This window comes from Teleopsis dalmanni, chromosome 1, assembly GCF_002237135.1.
Source record: "Teleopsis dalmanni isolate 2A chromosome 1, ASM223713v2, whole genome shotgun sequence".
In the NCBI taxonomy this organism is placed as follows: Eukaryota; Metazoa; Arthropoda; class Insecta; order Diptera; family Diopsidae; genus Teleopsis; species Teleopsis dalmanni.
Genome location: NC_051846.1, coordinates 193,714,413 through 193,732,470, shown reverse-complemented (window position 1 = coordinate 193,732,470; position 18,058 = coordinate 193,714,413). Strand labels below are relative to the sequence as shown.

Genomic DNA, 18,058 nt, shown 5'->3' with positions numbered 1-18,058 from the left:
CACCCCAGTCAAAGCTGATAATGAAAATGGATTTTCTATTCTATATAGCTGTTATTATTTCAACGACTAAATAATCTTATTTAATGTTTATGTCGCTGAGATAACAAATTTTTTTTTAATTTGTATTTGGCAACACCAGAAATAGATATGTATTTAGTCAAAAATTTGATACTTCGGACATATTATTAACAAAAATTTAATTTAAAAAAAAATAGTAATTTTCTGACCGACAAGGGAAAGTACTTGTAATATGGTACAACAAAAACAAATTTAAATAAAAAGTTGGTAAATATTAATATAATTCATTATATATTTTTCATTATATCAAAGTATTCTCTAGTTTTGACAGAAGCCCGATATAGTGTATTCTGGTTTCTCATATCGGTTAGCCAAGTATATTTGCCTACTACACTTTTTATGCTGTGTTATATATATATACCTATATATATTACTTTCTAAAGGTTTGATTTGTCTAAAATCTAATATATATATATATATATATCACCGACATTTCGAAGTTTGTTTGACGTCTTGCTCAATGCGAACTCTTGGAAACATATACGGCGATTATTTATACTAGAATTTGGTGATATTTATATAGCGAACTATATAAGAATAAAAATGAAACCCAATTTAAAATTTTTTATTTCATTCACATAAGCCTTTTGTAAAAACAGATATATTTAAAAAAGTGAATTAACAACTTCTCTAATAAATATATATTTTTTTCATTACAGTTATTGTTAATAATATCATGACAAAAACATAAATAAAAAGTATTCCAAATTATTTATATCTTTTAATTTATATTAAATATGTAATATTAAATTTATCTTACCAAAAACAAAAATTTTTATTATATTAAATATATGTATTTTATGTAAAAATTTTTTTTATTAACTTTTTATATTTTTTTAAATATTCTTTCTTATTATTTTAAATAATTATTTTATTAAAAAGTTTTGTGTTAATATTGATATATAATTAATAATTTTAGCAATAAATTTTTGTGTTAAAATATTTGCGAAAATTTTTTTATTGTAATTAATTTTTATATTGTTTAAATTAAAAATTAAATCTTTCTTTTTAAAGCAATGAAATAATATTTTATACTAATATTAAAAAACTTTTATTTAAAAATGTACTGAAAAAACGAGTTTCTTTTTTTTAAATATTTTTAATTTTACATTTTAAACGAAAAATTTAATTAAAGAATTTTAAGTTCGTAAATATATTTTTGTAACTAATTTTTATTTTGTTTAAATTTAAATTATAATGTTGTATTCAAATTTAATAAAAACAAAGAAAAATTATTTCAATAATAAATTTTACATTAATATTTATTTGTTTATATTTGTAACTAATTTTAAATTTAAAGTTATAATGTATAATTTATTTGTAATTTTTATTTTTTATAAATTTAAATTTATATTAGTTTTATTATTCGTAAATTTATTTTTGTAATTTATCTTCATATATGTGTTTATATGTTTAAATTATAACGTTTTATTAAAGTTTAGAAAAAAGAAAAATGATTTTAATTATGAATTCAACATTAATATTTATTTATTTATTTTTATTCATGTTATTATTTGTAAATTTATTTTTGTAAATAATATTTTATGGAGCTAAGATTTTTAAATTAGTTTTTTAATTAAAATTTATTAATACTCGAAACAGCTGTACGGTCAGCCAAAAATTCAATTAATTAAAATAATATAAAATGATTTTTTGTTGTTGTAGTCCACTACTGTTCGAAAAAACCTCTTTAAAATTTATTAATAATTATTTGAATTTTATTTAGTTGAAAAATTATTAAGTAATTTTTAGTAATATTGAAAATTATTTTATTGTTTTATTAATTTTAATAAACAAAGAATGATTTTAAAAATTGCTTTCTGGCACAATTTTTTATTTCATTTAATTAATTCACTATTTTTATACAATATTTGTCTTTTGAGACGTATATAGTTTTTATTATATTTATTTTATTTTTATACTATATCTTTACAAATATATATATGTATATATTTTATATATATTACGTTTATGTCAAGTTGTATAACATGAAAGTACTTTCCATAAACGGATGTTATCCTCTTCACAGAAACACTTTAGAAAGCACAGCTGTTGCTTATTTGATTTTTCGCACTTTTTCTATTCACTTTCACTTAAGCAGCATTTCAGGCATTTCAATATTTAGTAAACAAACACAAAATAAAATTATTTTTTAAATAAACAAAAAAAAAAACAAAGAATTCAAAGAACTCACACTTTGAACGCACAGACCAAAGGCCTTCAAAATATGTCACAAATTAATTTTTTTTTGAATTTGGAAAACCGTTTTAATTTACAATTACAGTTCAGTGAGATTCTAGACTTTGAGCGTTTGAAACTGTAAACAAGCAAGGATACTTCGTTTTGCGTAGACCGAGCACGTTGTCTTAACACGATTGGCGTTGTCAACGCGAATGATTCGAAATATTTTAATTGTGGCAAAAATCTTTGTTATCGAAGCTGTTCCTTGACTGCAACTGCCACTGTTCGAACCGAAGTTCAAGCTTCTGTCATCTGCTGCTGCTGCTGTGCTGCTGTTAACGCTGCTGCCTCTGTTATCAATGATGGCTACTTCGGTGTTGTTTGTGTTGCTTTTATTTTTTTTTTGGTCTTCTGTATACAAACTAATATCGAAAGAGTGTTGAGGAAGTCGTTACAGAGCATGAGCAGCAAATTTTACGCGAGCGTAAACATAAACGTAACATAAACCAACAGTACGACAGCAGCAACAACAACTAGACGAAGGTTTGTTACGTAGAATGCTGCTGACGTTGGCATTGAGAACTTCATTTGGCATTGAATGTGTGTGTCGGCGTGTGTCGGCATCGGCAATGCCGTTGTTGTAAAGCCCTTGATGCTTGTTTTGTTTTGCGTACACATTTGTACTCGTCGTATTTTACTCTCAAGGATTGCTACTTTGGTAATATTTTTGTGGTTTTGCAGTGGGTGCTCTCCGTCAGACTCTGCCTTCTTCTCTCTTCTACATTGCTCCTTTTTAGACCATTTCGGTGCTTGTACCTCACTTGTCTCACTCGCCTCACTTGCATATGTTATGACATTTCCCCTCTCCATTGTTCTTTTCATTTGGCATTCATAGGAGCTTTCATATTTATGTACTTATACACTTTAAATTCACTTGTTAAATTGTGCTTATTTTTAGCTTCAATCGTCACTCATTGTTTATTTACTTTATTTTCCCTTTTTTGGTTTTGTTTTTTGTGTGTACATTTTGTGTTTGGTTTGTGCTTGGTTTGTGTATGTAGAAATGTTTTGATTATTTTGATATTACAATATTTGAATTGGAAATTAAATGTCCTTAAGAATTCTAAAATAATTTATTACTTTACACATAATGATTTCAATTAATTATGAAAAATATTTGTAAGATATATCATATATAAAAAGTAAGAAGTAAGAAAAGGCACAATAGATCTATGGGTCGCAGTGCCGAAAGGGTAATTCTTGACTCCCTGACGAGCAATTTAGTTTTAGGAATGACCTATCCACGGAGCTTCAACTGGCTAGAACGGTCCAAATGATCCAAACAGCCCTTAGTAGAAGAGAGACGACTAAAATGATCATTTTTGACATTACTAAAGCTTTTTACAAGGTCTGGCATGATGACCTGTTAGTAAAAATGTCACGAATATCATCGGCAGCTTCCTACGTGGGAGGTCCTTTCGCACGAAAATCAACAGCGCTCTCTCGTCAGTCACTCGTCAGTTCAAGTGACGAACTCTAGAAGCATAGGTTTCTCAGCGATCGCCACTTTTTCCCTTTCTCTACAACATTTATAAGCCTGATATCCCAATATTCGATTCCTCGACTCTGGCGTTATATGCTGACGATACGTGTATGCTATACACGGATAAATGTGTTCCCAACATAACCAACACATTTCAAGAGCATATAAACCACATCCTGGAGTATTTCCAGAAATGAAAAATAAAAATCAATAATAAAAAAAACTAAGGTTCTGTTTATTAGGCTTTAGTGGAGACAGAACCCGTCGAGAGTGAGAATGGGAGACATGGTAATAAACTGGGAGGATGGTATTAAATATCTAGGCATCACAGTGGACAAACGATACACATGGCTTAAACATGTTAAACAGAAAAGAATTAGTTATGCCAAAATTCTTCTGTGAATAGGTGGTAGATATAATAATAAAGAGTAAGAATATATGAATTGGTGGGTAAGTAGTTTATAAGGCTGTTAAATTCGAAAACCACTTCAATATGAGAATTTTGGCAATTTAACTATTGACATATTGGTAAAATTTATAAATAGTAATAATAATATAATAATAACAATAATAAGAATAAGATGTAGTAATAAGATGTAGTAAAATATAGAAATACACGTTTTTAGATTTCTATGTTTTTGGCAAAACGTTGATATAACATACATAGATAACATCCAATGTAAAGAGGGCTTCTTAAAAATAGAAAGAAAAAACTTTTCTTGGCAAAATGGATTTATTTTATATAAAAATAATTCTTTACTAACTCAATATATAGATTTATGTGGACTTAAAGCATATGGAATGAATTTTTTTAAATCATACACATAATGTCCTTCAAGTTATAGGTACACTTGATTCTAAGCTTATGTTTAGAACAACTTCTAAGCTCAGAAAACACACATCAATGTATTTGCCTGATACGATGAAAGTGGCATGTTACGAAATCATGTTAATATGGAAACGTTGCCAATACAAGTAATTGTCAATATATCATTACAGCTTCAATAAATATGTATAGCATACTTAGCCAAATACCAGGCATTTAAGTTAAGATTATAGTTTCATTATATTGTTACTTTTATCACCCATTAAAGTAAAAGTTCTATTTCTCTAAGTATTGTTATCTTCAAAATACATAACACTAATATGAAAGTATCATTAAAGAGTATAATTAAATAATTATAATCTTGCCTTTATGTAGTCGAACCTTTTTGGATTAACAATTTTTATTAACGATTCGTACCTATTCTTCTTTTCTTTGTATTTACAATAGCCTTCGTATTAATTCAATGTTAATATCTAAAACATTTTATTGTTATTTTAATTAAGTTGAATATCGAAATAAAATTGGTTCCTTTTTATAAGTACATAATCATATATAAGTATATATATAGTCACACCTAATTCAACTTCTTATAAAGTAATAATAATACGCTCTGAAGTCCTTTTCCATATAAAAAAAAATATTAATTTTTTTGTGTTTAATTTAAAAGATACTGCTAGTAAATGATAAATAAAGTTCACAAAATGATTTTATAAAAATGGACTCCGAATAATAAAATGAAAAAACAGACAGATGGAAGAACGAATATACTGTCCTCAAGTGTTTAAAAACTCAAATGTTTAAAAACAATTTCAGTAAATCCTCAACAGGACTATTTCTTTGTCATTTGTATTAAAATGTTACTATATTGTAAAAATATTATATCAGTTCCTTGAAGATGACTATAGATTATAGTCGAAGTAGCGGTGACAACTGACCAATTAGTCCCTTTAAAAATATATAAAGGAAAAAATAAAAATAATTTTTTAATTATTTAATAGTGTATTGTGCCAGACAACTGCATCAACTTAGGCGTAGCCTGCTCAGGACTATGGTATCGGTGCTGACAGGATATTGCATACCAGGAGGACGTGCTGTAAAACCTAATTCACCACAGAATGACTTTTGTCGCATTTATGGAGGATTATCTTCTTTTGCAGATGAGAAGGAAACTGTATTACACTGTGTCCGTCATCGGCTAAGAGCAGATTTAAAATGTTTAGACCCCTTTTCTAAGCGATCTCAATATGAGGACTTTGGGCACAAGAACCCAATTCTAACCTAACGTATGGTCTAATTAATTTTAATCATTACTTTCTTCCTGGCCAAATTTTTGATTAGTATTTTTGACATAGTATTTTTTTCGGTTTATTTCGTTTTTTATTTTATTACATTCTATTTTAATTTTTTTTATATTATTTTCATTTATTGCAATGTTTTCTGGGTTTAAGTCCAAAATTATTGTAAATGTATAAGTATAGTAATGATGACTATCGAAGGTAATTGAAGGTAATTGATAATTGAAGCTAATGGAGAGTAATCGAAGGCAATCGAAAGTTGTCGTTGACATTTAATGGTAATCGAAGGTAACTGAAGGTCATCGAAGGTAATCGATAGATATCGAAGCTTATTAATGCAAAGGTAATCAATAGTAATTAAAACTAATCGATGGTAATCGAAAATAATCGAAGGTAATTAATAGTAAACGAATATAATCGATGATAATCAAAGGTAATCGATGATAATCGAAAACAATCGAAGGTAATCAACAACAAATGAAAATATTCAATAATAATCGATGGTAATCGAAAACAATCGAAGGTAATCAATAATAAATGAATATATTCAATGATAATCGCAGGTAACTGAAGGTAATCGAAAATAATCGATTGATGGTAATCAAAACTAATCGATGGTAATCGAAAACAATCGAAAGTTCTCAATAATAAACAAAAAAAAATTGATGATAATTGAAGATAATCGATGGTAATCGAAGGTGATGATGGTTATTGAAGGTAATCGATGATAACGATAGGAATCGATAGCCATCCTCATGATGCTATTACATAATAAATTTAGTTAAAATACCAGAAAACACAGAAATAAATAATGTTTAAACTTTATATGTTCAAATTATTTATATAATCTGTTATTATATAAAAAATATTAAAAAGGAAATAAATTAAAATGTTTTTAAAATATTAAAATAACTGAAAAGTAAATAAAATTTTTCAAAAATTAATTATTAATAAAAAAAATAAACATTTTAAATATTTTTTTAAGTAATTATTAAAAACTGATCACATAAAACAAAATTTAAGAAATTAAATTATTGGTGCAATAAAATCTGAAGAAAATTTAATAATGAAATTAATTCTCAATGACCTCAGGCAGATTCTATGTGAATACTTAATTTGTTTCTAATTAACAAAGACCAAAAACAATTTGTTGTGCAACTATCTAGATACATAATTAATATCATAAAAGTATGTAGAGAGAAATGTGAAATTATTTATACAAATATTCATATCTGGCTATGTTTATTTAAGTTATTATGTAAATAAGGATGTAGGCATTTACTTTCAGTTGTCTGTGTTCATATAAATTGATAAGGTAAGTATGAAGTAAGAAAAAGACTGATTAAAGCAGTCTCCAATGAAGCATTAAAAGCATATAAAACTTTTCAAAAAACAAAAAAAGGGAAAAAACCAAAAAAAAACGGATACACATAGAAAACAGACATTTAAGGAAAATTTCCACAAATAGGCTGAGTGAGTGACTGACAGCCTTCATTACATTTTAGGCTCAAAACAGAAGCAGAAACGAAATTTAAAGATTTACCGAATTACATCCTTTCGTCTTGGTATATAAATTTCACTTCATACCCAAAAAAAAAAACAAACAAAAAAAATTGATTAAATTGGTCTAAAAACCACAACATCGTTTAGGAATAAACAACGAGCGCACTAAAGCACTTTGCTCTCATTGCTTTAACGCGCGGCCATAATCGTTTATGGCATCATTAAACGAGCACTCACCGTACTGTACAATGCAACACACGCACACACCAACAACAATGCCAACAACAATTCCAACAACAACGACAATGCCATTGTAACAAAACAATAGTAACAAACATAAAGCAAACACAAAGTAAACTCTCTAAACGTAGTGGCAGTTATAGCGATAAAGTCTGTTGGACATATTTGCGCAGTGTTTCCTTGTTTCCGTTTCCTTTAATTGTGCACGTTGCAAATAAAAATGAGTTAAACGCTATGGACATTTTTATCCACTAACAACAAACACACTTCGCTACAAGCAGACGCTATATGGTATAGACACACAAACATACCAACTGAGTTGTTACACGCATACACACTCATCCACCTGATGCTGATGCGTAATTGTAAATATTTTCCTGCCCATAACCGGTTACGTTAGGTACACGTTAGCACCAAATAATACTAATAAAATTATGCGAAGGAACCTCAACCAAAACGACTGTTTTGTGGCAGCGCGACACAAAAGGATACAGACTACTTAGCTTACGTACGCGCCTATGCGCCGCTGAGTGTGTCTAACCTATTAAATAGCTGCCTGCATGTGTGTGTGTGAGTGTTGTTCGTGTGGATGCGGGCAGGTGTTTCATGGAATTTGCATATCCTTCTTTCATTTTTTATTTATATTCCTTCCTCTCGTTTTTATATTGGCATTTATTTGCATAACTTTTTCGGGAATCAGTTTCATAAATACATGCACACATAAAGCGAGGCTATTCAGACAGGCACTGGATAGCGATTAAGCGCTTCAGGGAATCAATGTATTTTGTATGTGGAGAGTTAAATAACAGATAAGAGCATAGTATTGAGATGTTCTTTTTATTTACATAATAAAAGCAAATTACTTTTTAAAAAACAGGGTGTCTCCGTAATCTTACGGAAAATATATTAAGAAAACTGGACAAAATAAGAATTCAATTTTAGAAATCTTAATATATAGTAGGAATATGAATAAACTGGGTATTAGCTCCTAACGGAGCTAAGCACTGCGATCATGATTGATCTTTTGTGCTGCAACAGACCCTTACCGAAGAGAAGACATTCCACCTTCCGAATGAAAGCCAGTTGAGGACCTCCTAATGTCAAAAGGGGAGAGTAGTTCTCAACCCGGTGATCTCCTCCTGGACCAGATCAAAGCTAGGCAGTCAATGTGACAGAGAATATGACTGGAAGTCTCGTCTGCTTTCAAGCAGAGTCGATAATCTATCTCTTCAGACAGACACATTTTGTTAAGATGATAACGCAGTCCATGGTGACCCGTTAAATATCTCACTAGCAATCTCAGCTCTGTTCTGCTGAAGAAGGACACTTTACCATAACTGTAAGGATAAACCAGGTCTTTAGCCTGGTTTACGGTTACCTGGAATGTCGCGCCAGCAGCGACTTTTCTCGGCTAAAAACCTTTTATCAATCAGAGACCTAGTTGTAGACCAACTTAATCCGCAAAATAATTGTCCATATAGATAAGGTTTTGGAGTCTTTATTCTTAAAGCGACAAATCGCACACCATCGACACGGTCTTAGAAAATATCCTAGCAATACCATCGCAATCTGCTCACGAAATGAATCAAATGCTTTAACATAAATGATGTTCTGACAATTATTGCTTAGTCTGATGAAGTGATAAACAATAATCCTGTCAAGGCGCAAAGAGGGGTTTTGAAGAAACCTCGCAGTTAATAGAGAGTAAAAGTGCTCAAGTGCACTGACTCAAATAGCCTCAACATAATAATAACATCATTAGTGACGAAATACTTATATATACTTGCAATATAATCTATTGTTGGTGTCATTTACTACCACAACAATGTTAAGTTACTTGTGATAGACAATGGGAACTCTCAAATTCTCAACAACAAGTGAAGTGAGTACCTTCAACTTCATACCAATAATTGCTACTTTACTTTATATGCAAGTTGCATTGACAATCCTACCAACAATTGTGCTAAGTATATTTGCTCATCAGCGTGGAGATATTACTTAAACACCTTTCAAAAGGTAGCATTAAATATCGTGAAACCGTATCTGCCTTTAAACGAAGCTCTTACTAGTCTTGTATCTAGTACCTCTCCAAAGAAACAATTGTAATTTAATGTTTCTATGTTAAACAATAAGCTAGTTGAAGTGCAATTAACTAGGTCTACTGTCTACTCCTTAACGACACTTCACAGATTGATTTAAGCCCAGTTGTGCTTAATTATCTCAAGCACTACTGAACTAAACATTTCTCTTCCTCACCTCTTTTTTTTTATTCAAATGTAAATATTATTAGAAATATTATTAACTTACATATAACATACAGTGAGAACTCTATTTAGCGAACGGTCTTTGTCAACCCACTTTAATTTCCTCAAGTTAGGTCTCAAGAGAATAGAAGTTCCAAATAATGATAAAAAAAAAGATTTAAATAAAAAAAAATTGGACAACAAAAAGTTATATGTATGTTGAACCTTTTTTCGAGTCAGCACAAATGGGCACTTTTACACTTTGATAGCTTGGGTACTACAGGTCCCACCCATCTCATTGACTAATTTATGTATTCCCTATAAGCTTCATGATTATTCAGTGATTGATCTAAGATCTGCGTACCTCCCCGTGCGGAGAGTGATTACTCTAAGATTAGATAGTGCTTAGTAGGATAGCCTGTCAGTTTTCGCATATAACTTCAGGGCAGCCCTTATGTATTTTTTGATCGGGTCTATTCTAAGGTCGTTTGAGCGGATGTAACAAGGCACTTTGTTATATGCTTAACATAGATTTCGAATTTTTAATATTATTATTTAATAGATAATTATCAAAGAAACTTTTTTCAAAAATTTCAAAATTATAATGTAGCATTGATGATATACAATTATAGATCTTCCTTGTTGTTTGATTATATTATTTAACCATTAAATCACATATTTTTTTCGAATTATTTATTAACTAAAAGTTATAACATGATTTTAATCTTTCCTTGAATTATGTTTATTTACTAATTATTTATTATTAAAATAATTTAATATAATTATATTAAAATAAATAAGCTAACCTGCATTTTCTAGGCGTAAACCGTAGATATTTTGAACTCCACTTATTTATATTTGTACACATACAATTACATTTAAAAAAGTTCTATGACACATTTTTACTTCTTTGCTGCAAATATTTAAAGTCAACCATTGATATATTAAAGAATTCCTGAAAATCTTCAGAATCTTCTAAATGTAACTTATAGCGGTTAAGTTGCTCCGGGTGCGGTTGAAGATAATCCGAATAAAGTTCTAAATTTAAAATTTGTTGGTAGAAATGCGTGTCAAAATCATTAATTATTTCAATAAAGTGACCCAACGGTTTAGTGATATGATTTCCTTTTATGAATGGACTATCTAATGTTAAGTCTAATTGCTCACAGAGATCTTGAAATTTTTCAAAGGAGCATTTAATATTCATGTATGGTTCCTTCAGCTTGACACTGAAAATATAATAATATTAAAAGAATATTATATATATAATTTATTAATATATATATGGCATTACTTGGATGACCGTATTTTCTGCACTTTCTCGTGAAACTCATTTAAAATGCCTTCCTCTGCAATTATGGCTTCAATATTTGATTCTTTTATTGGCTTTTCACTGCAAAAAAAAAGTACAATAAATACAGTAAAATAATATTAATATTTTATTCCCGGTGCACACAGTTGTCCAAAAGCGCGCCACATTTGTGTTTGCAGTTATCATTTGGCGCGATGCCCAATACCAACGTTGACGGCGCCTTAAACTGCATCCAACGTAAATGTGTCAGTGTTGTGGTAACACGCGTTTTTTGGAGACATGTGCAACGGAACTTATATTGCTATTACCGTATAATGCGAAATCGTTCCATTAATATAGTCATGCGTTTGAGCAGTTCCTTTTGCACCTCCCTTTCATTCTGCAATAAATCGTAGTGTGTTTGGAACTCTGTGTGCAATGTTAAAATAGCGTTGCGAATGGCTAACTCTAATTGATTTTGTTTCTTTAGATGTTCTTCCATGTTTTTTAACTCATCTATAACTTGAGCATTCATTCTTTAAAATTTTTATTAGATTAACATCCAACGACTTTATTTTATAAAACCGCCGATGAAATTTATTTACTTTCAACAAAAATGTTGTTTTGAAAATAAACCAGAGTTGCCATATATCTAATTGGAAAAATAGTATAAAATTAAAGGTGTTTGCTTTTGATTGTGTCTGTAAAAGATTCTAAGTACAAAAAGAAAATAAGACATTAATCAATTCGAAACTTTAATATATAGTTTATATAATTATTATTACTGTTTATATTATTATTATTGTTACTGTTATTATTAAATTTTTTTATCATATATCATTATTATAGTTCCCTTTGGAAATAGTGAACGGCACTTTAACGTCGAAACTTGTCGCGTGGTTATGGGACATAGAACCGGGCGCTTCTGGCACGAATCTCCTATCATTTCACATTTCCTTTAACTATCCGCACACTAACCCATATTTATGTATTTGTGATTTCTTTTATTTTAAACTATCGTATAGATCCCCATAGGTTAGCACAACAACATAACATAACATGACCGATTTGCTACACTTGCCAAAAACAGATATTTATTTATAGGGATTTTTGAAAATTTATTCAAAGTCATAGTCAAATTTCAAAACATTTGAAAAAATCCATTATATCTGGTGTAATGTGAAGGGAAAATTTTACTCTAATTGGATTTGCATGTTTCTTATTTGATAAAAAGGGAAGTTTACTTTAGAAAATCAATTAAGGGAAAAGGGCACATGATAGATGTAAAATTCCTTAAAAAGAAATGTTCTCAAGACTATAAGATATTAATATAAAAACAATTAACAAAAAAAAGAAAATATTGGAAAAAATAAGTTCGTGCCCAAAAATGATTGATAAATTTGGAGAAAACTTAATTTGAAATTTATTAATTTTTTCAAACCCAAACAGAATGGGTTGACACTTATTTAATAAGCTATAAATAGATATAAGAATAACGTTGATAAGATAATTAATTTTGGAGAAACATTGTGTTATAACGATATCAAGTTTTTTTCGGATATACCTTCTTTAACATCCTATTTAGCATTAATACTGACAATGGACCACTTTCTTTTGCAGATGATATTATTCATTTCTCGACCCAAGGAATAATCTTCCACATTTATGCCATTTAAATGGGAAACACTTGAAAATCACAAGCCTCACAATTACCTTCCACGTTTATGCCATGCAAGTTAGGTGCACCTTCAGAAGAAGCACAACCTGCATAATAATTTCCTGAATTTATTCTATTAAAGACAAAAACACCAGCACAAATTACTCAATAATTTCCCGAATTTATTCTTTTTAAGACAGAAACTCCCTAGAAGCACATACTTCTGGAATCTGCAAAAGTACTATTAAAATCTTTAAGAAACTTGACAAGCAGCTACTCTTCTTTCTTGGACTTGTCCTTAAACGTCTATTTTTGATTGTGACTCAATCGCTATTTTTCACAAAGCGTCCAGCCACAAATCAAGTGGTTTTCTTTTTACAAAATATTCTATACATTAAACTTCCTCTGTAAAATCCCACTCTCCGTGGGAGAGAGTGCTTATTTATTACTGTTTCTTTCATATAAAAATAATTTTAAATATTTACACTACTTAATTGTAGCCATTCTATTGACATTATAAATATTTATAATTTAAACAATAATTTAAATGGTTTCATTTTACAAATTTATTATTTATAAATTATTTTCGTTCTGTTGTTCATATTTCTTACGTTTTTAATTACAAAAAAGACTTACTTAAAATCTACACACAAAAATAAAAAAAAAAGAAATTCATTCACAAAACGACCGTACAGAAACCTTTTCTTAGCGTTTGTCTGAATCTTATTTTAAGCTAAGCTTTAAATATTTTGTGGATTTTATAGAGGCAACAAAGTTTTTGTAAATTTAAATTCAAATTTGAATTTGAATTAGAATTGTGGAAGAGCACAAAGAAGTCGGCGAACAATATTCACGATGCCTAAGCACACAAAGGCGTTTTCTACAAACGAAAACAATACAAAGCATTGCAGCGTGATGTCAGCCTACTTCCATAGCCATGCTCCTCCACTGCACTTGAGTATATTGCAGCATCATAGGCACACACATTGGAGCTGATGAAGTAGTTTGTGTATATAACGGAAACGAAAAGTAACGAACTTAAATTTACAAATTGTAGCAGCGGTCTCAAAAAATCTCAGAATTACTAACACAAAATAAAATTAAAAAAAAATCGCGTTGAGGTGAAAATCAAAAATGATTTAGGAATTCTAGTGAATGTTTGCAGTCTTAATTTAATCGTCGCCCGCAGAACGTTTCACTTTCCTTTGCTTAGGACTTTGTGTTTGCTTTGGACTGCTCTGCTGTTTGATTGGTTTTGGTGATGTTTTCACTGATTTCGATTTCGGTGATTTTGGCGGTGATTTTTCTGTTGCAAAAAACAAAAAGAAATTAATTAAATTAATATATTTTACAATGTAAGATAATAAGTCAAACTTACGCAAAGCACGTAGAGTTTCTTGTGGTAACCAATCGTAGTCGATGGTACTATCGTTGGCAGTACCAGTCTCAATGGTTTTCTTGACAGCAGAGCTGCGCTTTCTCTTGCCGGAAGATCCCACCAAATATTGTTGACCAATAACCAATAGTAGGACAACAATACCAGCTAGTAAAACGTACAGGAAGAAGGTTTCACCATCTAAACCTTCATCTACTTCCGAAATCAAAACGGTTTCATTGAAGACAGCTTCACTGAATTGCACACCATCAGCATCGCGATAATTCAAGGCAATGTTTAAGCCAAATGGTCGACTAGCAAAGTTGTCTGAGGGTAGGAACGAGTATGAAACTGTTGCCTCCGAACCAGGTGGCACTTCGCGATTGTACGTTACTGCTGAGAAATTTTGTATATGATAATTGAAGTCCATTGGATAACGGAAAGATGCTTCGACAGTTTCGATAATGAAATCATTTGGTCCTTTGTTAGTGAAGCCAATCAGAAATTCAACTGGTTTACCACCTGGCAAATCCAATTGCTGTCCAGCGACATATAAGGGTTTCGTAAACAGCAAGAACGTGTCAGCATATGGTGACGTGGAAGCAGACGAGGCTTCTACATCTTCTTCAACTTCATCTCCGGTAACTGCACCATCTTCAACTTCACCTTCATTTTCAACATCAATCAAATCATCCTCGACAGCAAATGCAGAAAATTTGTTTGCTGCAAATTAAAAAAAATATTATTTTAAATTGACTTTCGCATAGAATTATTAAAGATTTTTTTTTTGAATTTTTGAAAACATTTTAATTATTTATAAACTTTCTCTTTTGAAGTCATAAACACTGCACCGCTGCCACGTCGCGGCTTATTCCTCCACAACTTCAATGTTACTTTCATTTATTTCACTTTGTCTCCAAATTATAATTTAAAATTTCATTCATTTCTTGAATTAAACTTACATGTATTAAATACAGTTATAATAGCAGGAAGTACTAACAATAATAATAGCATATAGTTCCTCATTTTAATTGTGTATTTCAGTAAACTAAAGAAAAACTTTAAACTATAAACCAGACCGCCAGTCGAACCTTCACAATGCAATACCAACTCTATTAAAATGTTATAAGACAGACTGCCGAATGAACAGCAGTCACGAACAATGTCTACAGAAACTTATTACGTGGAGCGCGTTTGAACGAAAGTCTCCGCTTGTTTTGACATTTGCGATGCGTTCGTGTAATAGTAATTTTGACAACTCACTTTCAATGTGTTCGGAATGGTATGTAAGAAATTTGGTCCACAATTTTGTATTCTCTCATTAATGCATTAATTATATAAATTAATAATATATAATATAAAAATATTTTAAACCTATTATTAACTGCTTATCTGTATCACGAAAATGTAATAATGTACATAAAACGCTACTTTTTTTATTTTTTTAATGAAATAATTATAATAATAATTGAATATATGAACATTTAAACAAGTTAATTGATTTAAGTCGCTAATGAAATTTGTTTAACAAATTTTTTGCATTTTATTCGTTTTTCATGATAAACTAATTATTTTCTGCTCACAATACAAAACCAAATATAATCTGCTAACAACTGTAATATAAATTTCCTAAAACTTTTATAAAACTTTCTGACACATAAAAGCCAACGATAACGATTACTACGGCGTTTACATTGTGTGATTAAAAGTAGATTAAAGCAAAAATCGAGATTAAAGTACTAACTTTGCTGTTTAATATCAGATTTTTTCCTTTTAGTCGAGATTAATTTTAAATCTCTTTCGAAATGGTGATTATTTCTCTGTGCAACTCTGCAAATGGCTAAATATCGTAGTTTTTTTTACGATCTTAGAAAGAAGAATTGAAAAAGAAATGTCAAAATCTATTCAAAACAAAGATTGAAAATGCCGAAGTAAGTAAATTATACAAGAGTTTTGTAAATAATTATTACTAACATTTGGAAAATTATTGTTATAAAACTATTTATTAAATTTATATTACAACTTTTTTGTACAAAATTGTAATTGAATGCTTTATTTACAGAAATTCACCAAACCACGAAACAAAACACAACAAAAGAAACGTGAAAATTAATCTCCAATGTATAATGTAAGCGGTGGAGATTTAAAATGTAGATTAACTTTTTCTCACAATATAGACATAATATAAGTCTCAATATAATTGACATTAATTGATTTAGCTGCAGTGGGAAGATAATGGTCAAAAAGTGTTAAAAATGCTAATCATTTCATTTAAGTCTATATCATTTTGCTTAGATATTTCGTATTTTATTTGTGTATTTGTTACATGAGAAGATGTGTTTTGTAGACAAATTAGATCACCCTCTCCTTAGTATAACGTATTACAAATTGAATTTGTATGTTTGACATGATTTAAATTAATTGATTAGCTGAAAATATTTATATAATTACTTAGAGCTTATACGGCGTTTACATTGGCCGAAAATGGCTCATTTTGGATGAGTCATTTGAAAGTGTTTATTTGTTACATGGGAAGATGTGTTTTGTAGACGAAAATGGTATGAATCAATTCTCACCCTCTCCTTAGTATAACGTATTCACAAACTTGAATTTGTATGTTTAGATCATTGTTATATAATAATGATTTGAATTTGATTAGCTGTAAAATATTTATATAATTACTTAGAATACTTAATTTACAAAAGCTTAGATTCTTGTTTTACTTAATAAAGAAAAATATTTTCATACTAGTTGTTTCGGTTAATAATAATTCTATTTTACAATAATAAATTAACTAATATTAAGCTACTGAATACCCCCATTTGTATTTAATAAATGCTTTAACATCAATCTATGAGTTGAGTTTGGTTGACAAAATAAATTATGAATCAATTGTACATTTTTAACAATAAATATATGATTATCGATTCTTCTTCTTCTTGAGTTAGTGCTATACGCACTTTTACTCTATAATGAAATATATATGAAAACGAATTTTTATATTTATAAATATTTAATAATATACAATATTTGTATTGTGTCATATAAACGAAGATTTTATTTTATAAATATTAACAATATGTATCATAAATGTTAAAATATACTTCAAACAATAATTTATTCTGTTAATCATTTATTATGGAACATAGAATCCACATATACTTAATTTACAACCGCAACTAACTTTGCGTTGAGGTTTCGTTAAATTTTTTGACAATCAAAATTAAATTTAACGAAACAAAAGTTTTTCGCGTTCTTTCTACTTCCGACTGTCACTTTGAGTGTTTGTCGCACGTGAATTTTTTCCGAAAAAATCACAAATTTATTAAGAAAATATGGATAAACCAGTCGTTTGGGCACGTGTTATTAAAGTTTTGGGCCGTACCGGTTCCCAGGGTCAAGCTACACAAGTGAAAGTTGAATTCCTTGGTGAGCAAAATCGTCAAATCATCCGCAACGTCAAGGGACCAGTTCGTGAAGGTGATATTCTAACCCTGCTTGAATCAGAACGTGAAGCAAGAAGACTTCGCTAATGTAGATGTACGGTGTCGTTTTAATAGATTTTTTATTTAATAATCGACAGGTAAACTTTATTTAAATAATAGATTTTGTTACGCTACTTAAAAAGGTTTTTCTTTTTAATTACAGTTACAACAAATAAATTCAACGTTAAAATACAAAACTTTGCAAAATTTAAATTTGCAAATAATGTTTAAGATGAGAATTAAAATTTAAATAAAAAGCCTATTAAAATGTGAAATAATACGTGATTTTTATTTTTCTTACAACAAAGAGACAGGCGGAATCGTAAAAGATATTGTATGAC

The 18,058-nt window shown here is 29.4% G+C and overlaps 3 protein-coding genes across 3 annotated transcripts; 1 reads left to right on the top strand and 2 right to left on the bottom strand.

Moving 5' to 3' along the window:
- Window positions 1-10,765: 10,765 nt before the first annotated feature.
- LOC119672995 lies at window positions 10,766-11,750 on the bottom strand. Its single transcript, XM_038084194.1, has 3 exons — window positions 11,530-11,750; window positions 11,204-11,302; window positions 10,766-11,138 (listed from the first exon to the last, which is right to left on the bottom strand). The coding sequence occupies exons 1-3, from the start codon at window positions 11,733-11,735 to the stop codon at window positions 10,799-10,801; spliced, it is 645 nt and encodes a 214-aa protein (XP_037940122.1). The 5' UTR covers window positions 11,736-11,750; the 3' UTR covers window positions 10,766-10,798.
- Window positions 11,751-13,399: 1,649 nt separating this feature from the next.
- Window positions 13,400-15,424, bottom strand: LOC119671009 (translocon-associated protein subunit alpha-like). The gene is made up of 3 exons (XM_038081488.1): window positions 15,195-15,424; window positions 14,236-14,955; window positions 13,400-14,163 (listed from the first exon to the last, which is right to left on the bottom strand). Exons 1-3 carry the CDS (start codon window positions 15,256-15,258, stop codon window positions 14,030-14,032), a joined length of 918 nt encoding a protein of 305 aa, XP_037937416.1. The 5' UTR covers window positions 15,259-15,424; the 3' UTR covers window positions 13,400-14,029.
- A 2,045-nt stretch (window positions 15,425-17,469) lies between these two features.
- Window positions 17,470-17,900, top strand: LOC119672988 (40S ribosomal protein S28). The gene is made up of 2 exons (XM_038084182.1): window positions 17,470-17,815; window positions 17,881-17,900. The coding sequence occupies exon 1, from the start codon at window positions 17,568-17,570 to the stop codon at window positions 17,763-17,765; it is 198 nt and encodes a 65-aa protein (XP_037940110.1). The 5' UTR covers window positions 17,470-17,567; the 3' UTR covers window positions 17,766-17,815; window positions 17,881-17,900.
- The last annotated feature ends 158 nt before the right edge of the window (window positions 17,901-18,058 follow it).

Coding starts and splice junctions, on each gene's coding strand:
- LOC119672995 (XM_038084194.1), bottom strand. CDS start 11,735: ATGAATGCTCAAGTTATAGATGAGTTAAAAAACATGGAAGAACATCTA. Junction 11,303..11,529: donor GAACGATTTCGCATTATACG/GTAATAGCAATA, acceptor TTTTTTTTGCAG/TGAAAAGCCAATAAAAGAAT. Junction 11,139..11,203: donor CAGAAAATACGGTCATCCAA/GTAATGCCATAT, acceptor TTATATTTTCAG/TGTCAAGCTGAAGGAACCAT.
- LOC119671009 (XM_038081488.1), bottom strand. CDS start 15,258: ATGAGGAACTATATGCTATTATTATTGTTAGTACTTCCTGCTATTATA. Junction 14,956..15,194: donor TATAACTGTATTTAATACAT/GTAAGTTTAATT, acceptor TTTAATTTGCAG/CAAACAAATTTTCTGCATTT. Junction 14,164..14,235: donor AGAAACTCTACGTGCTTTGC/GTAAGTTTGACT, acceptor TTTTTGCAACAG/AAAAATCACCGCCAAAATCA.
- LOC119672988 (XM_038084182.1), top strand. CDS start 17,568: ATGGATAAACCAGTCGTTTGGGCACGTGTTATTAAAGTTTTGGGCCGT.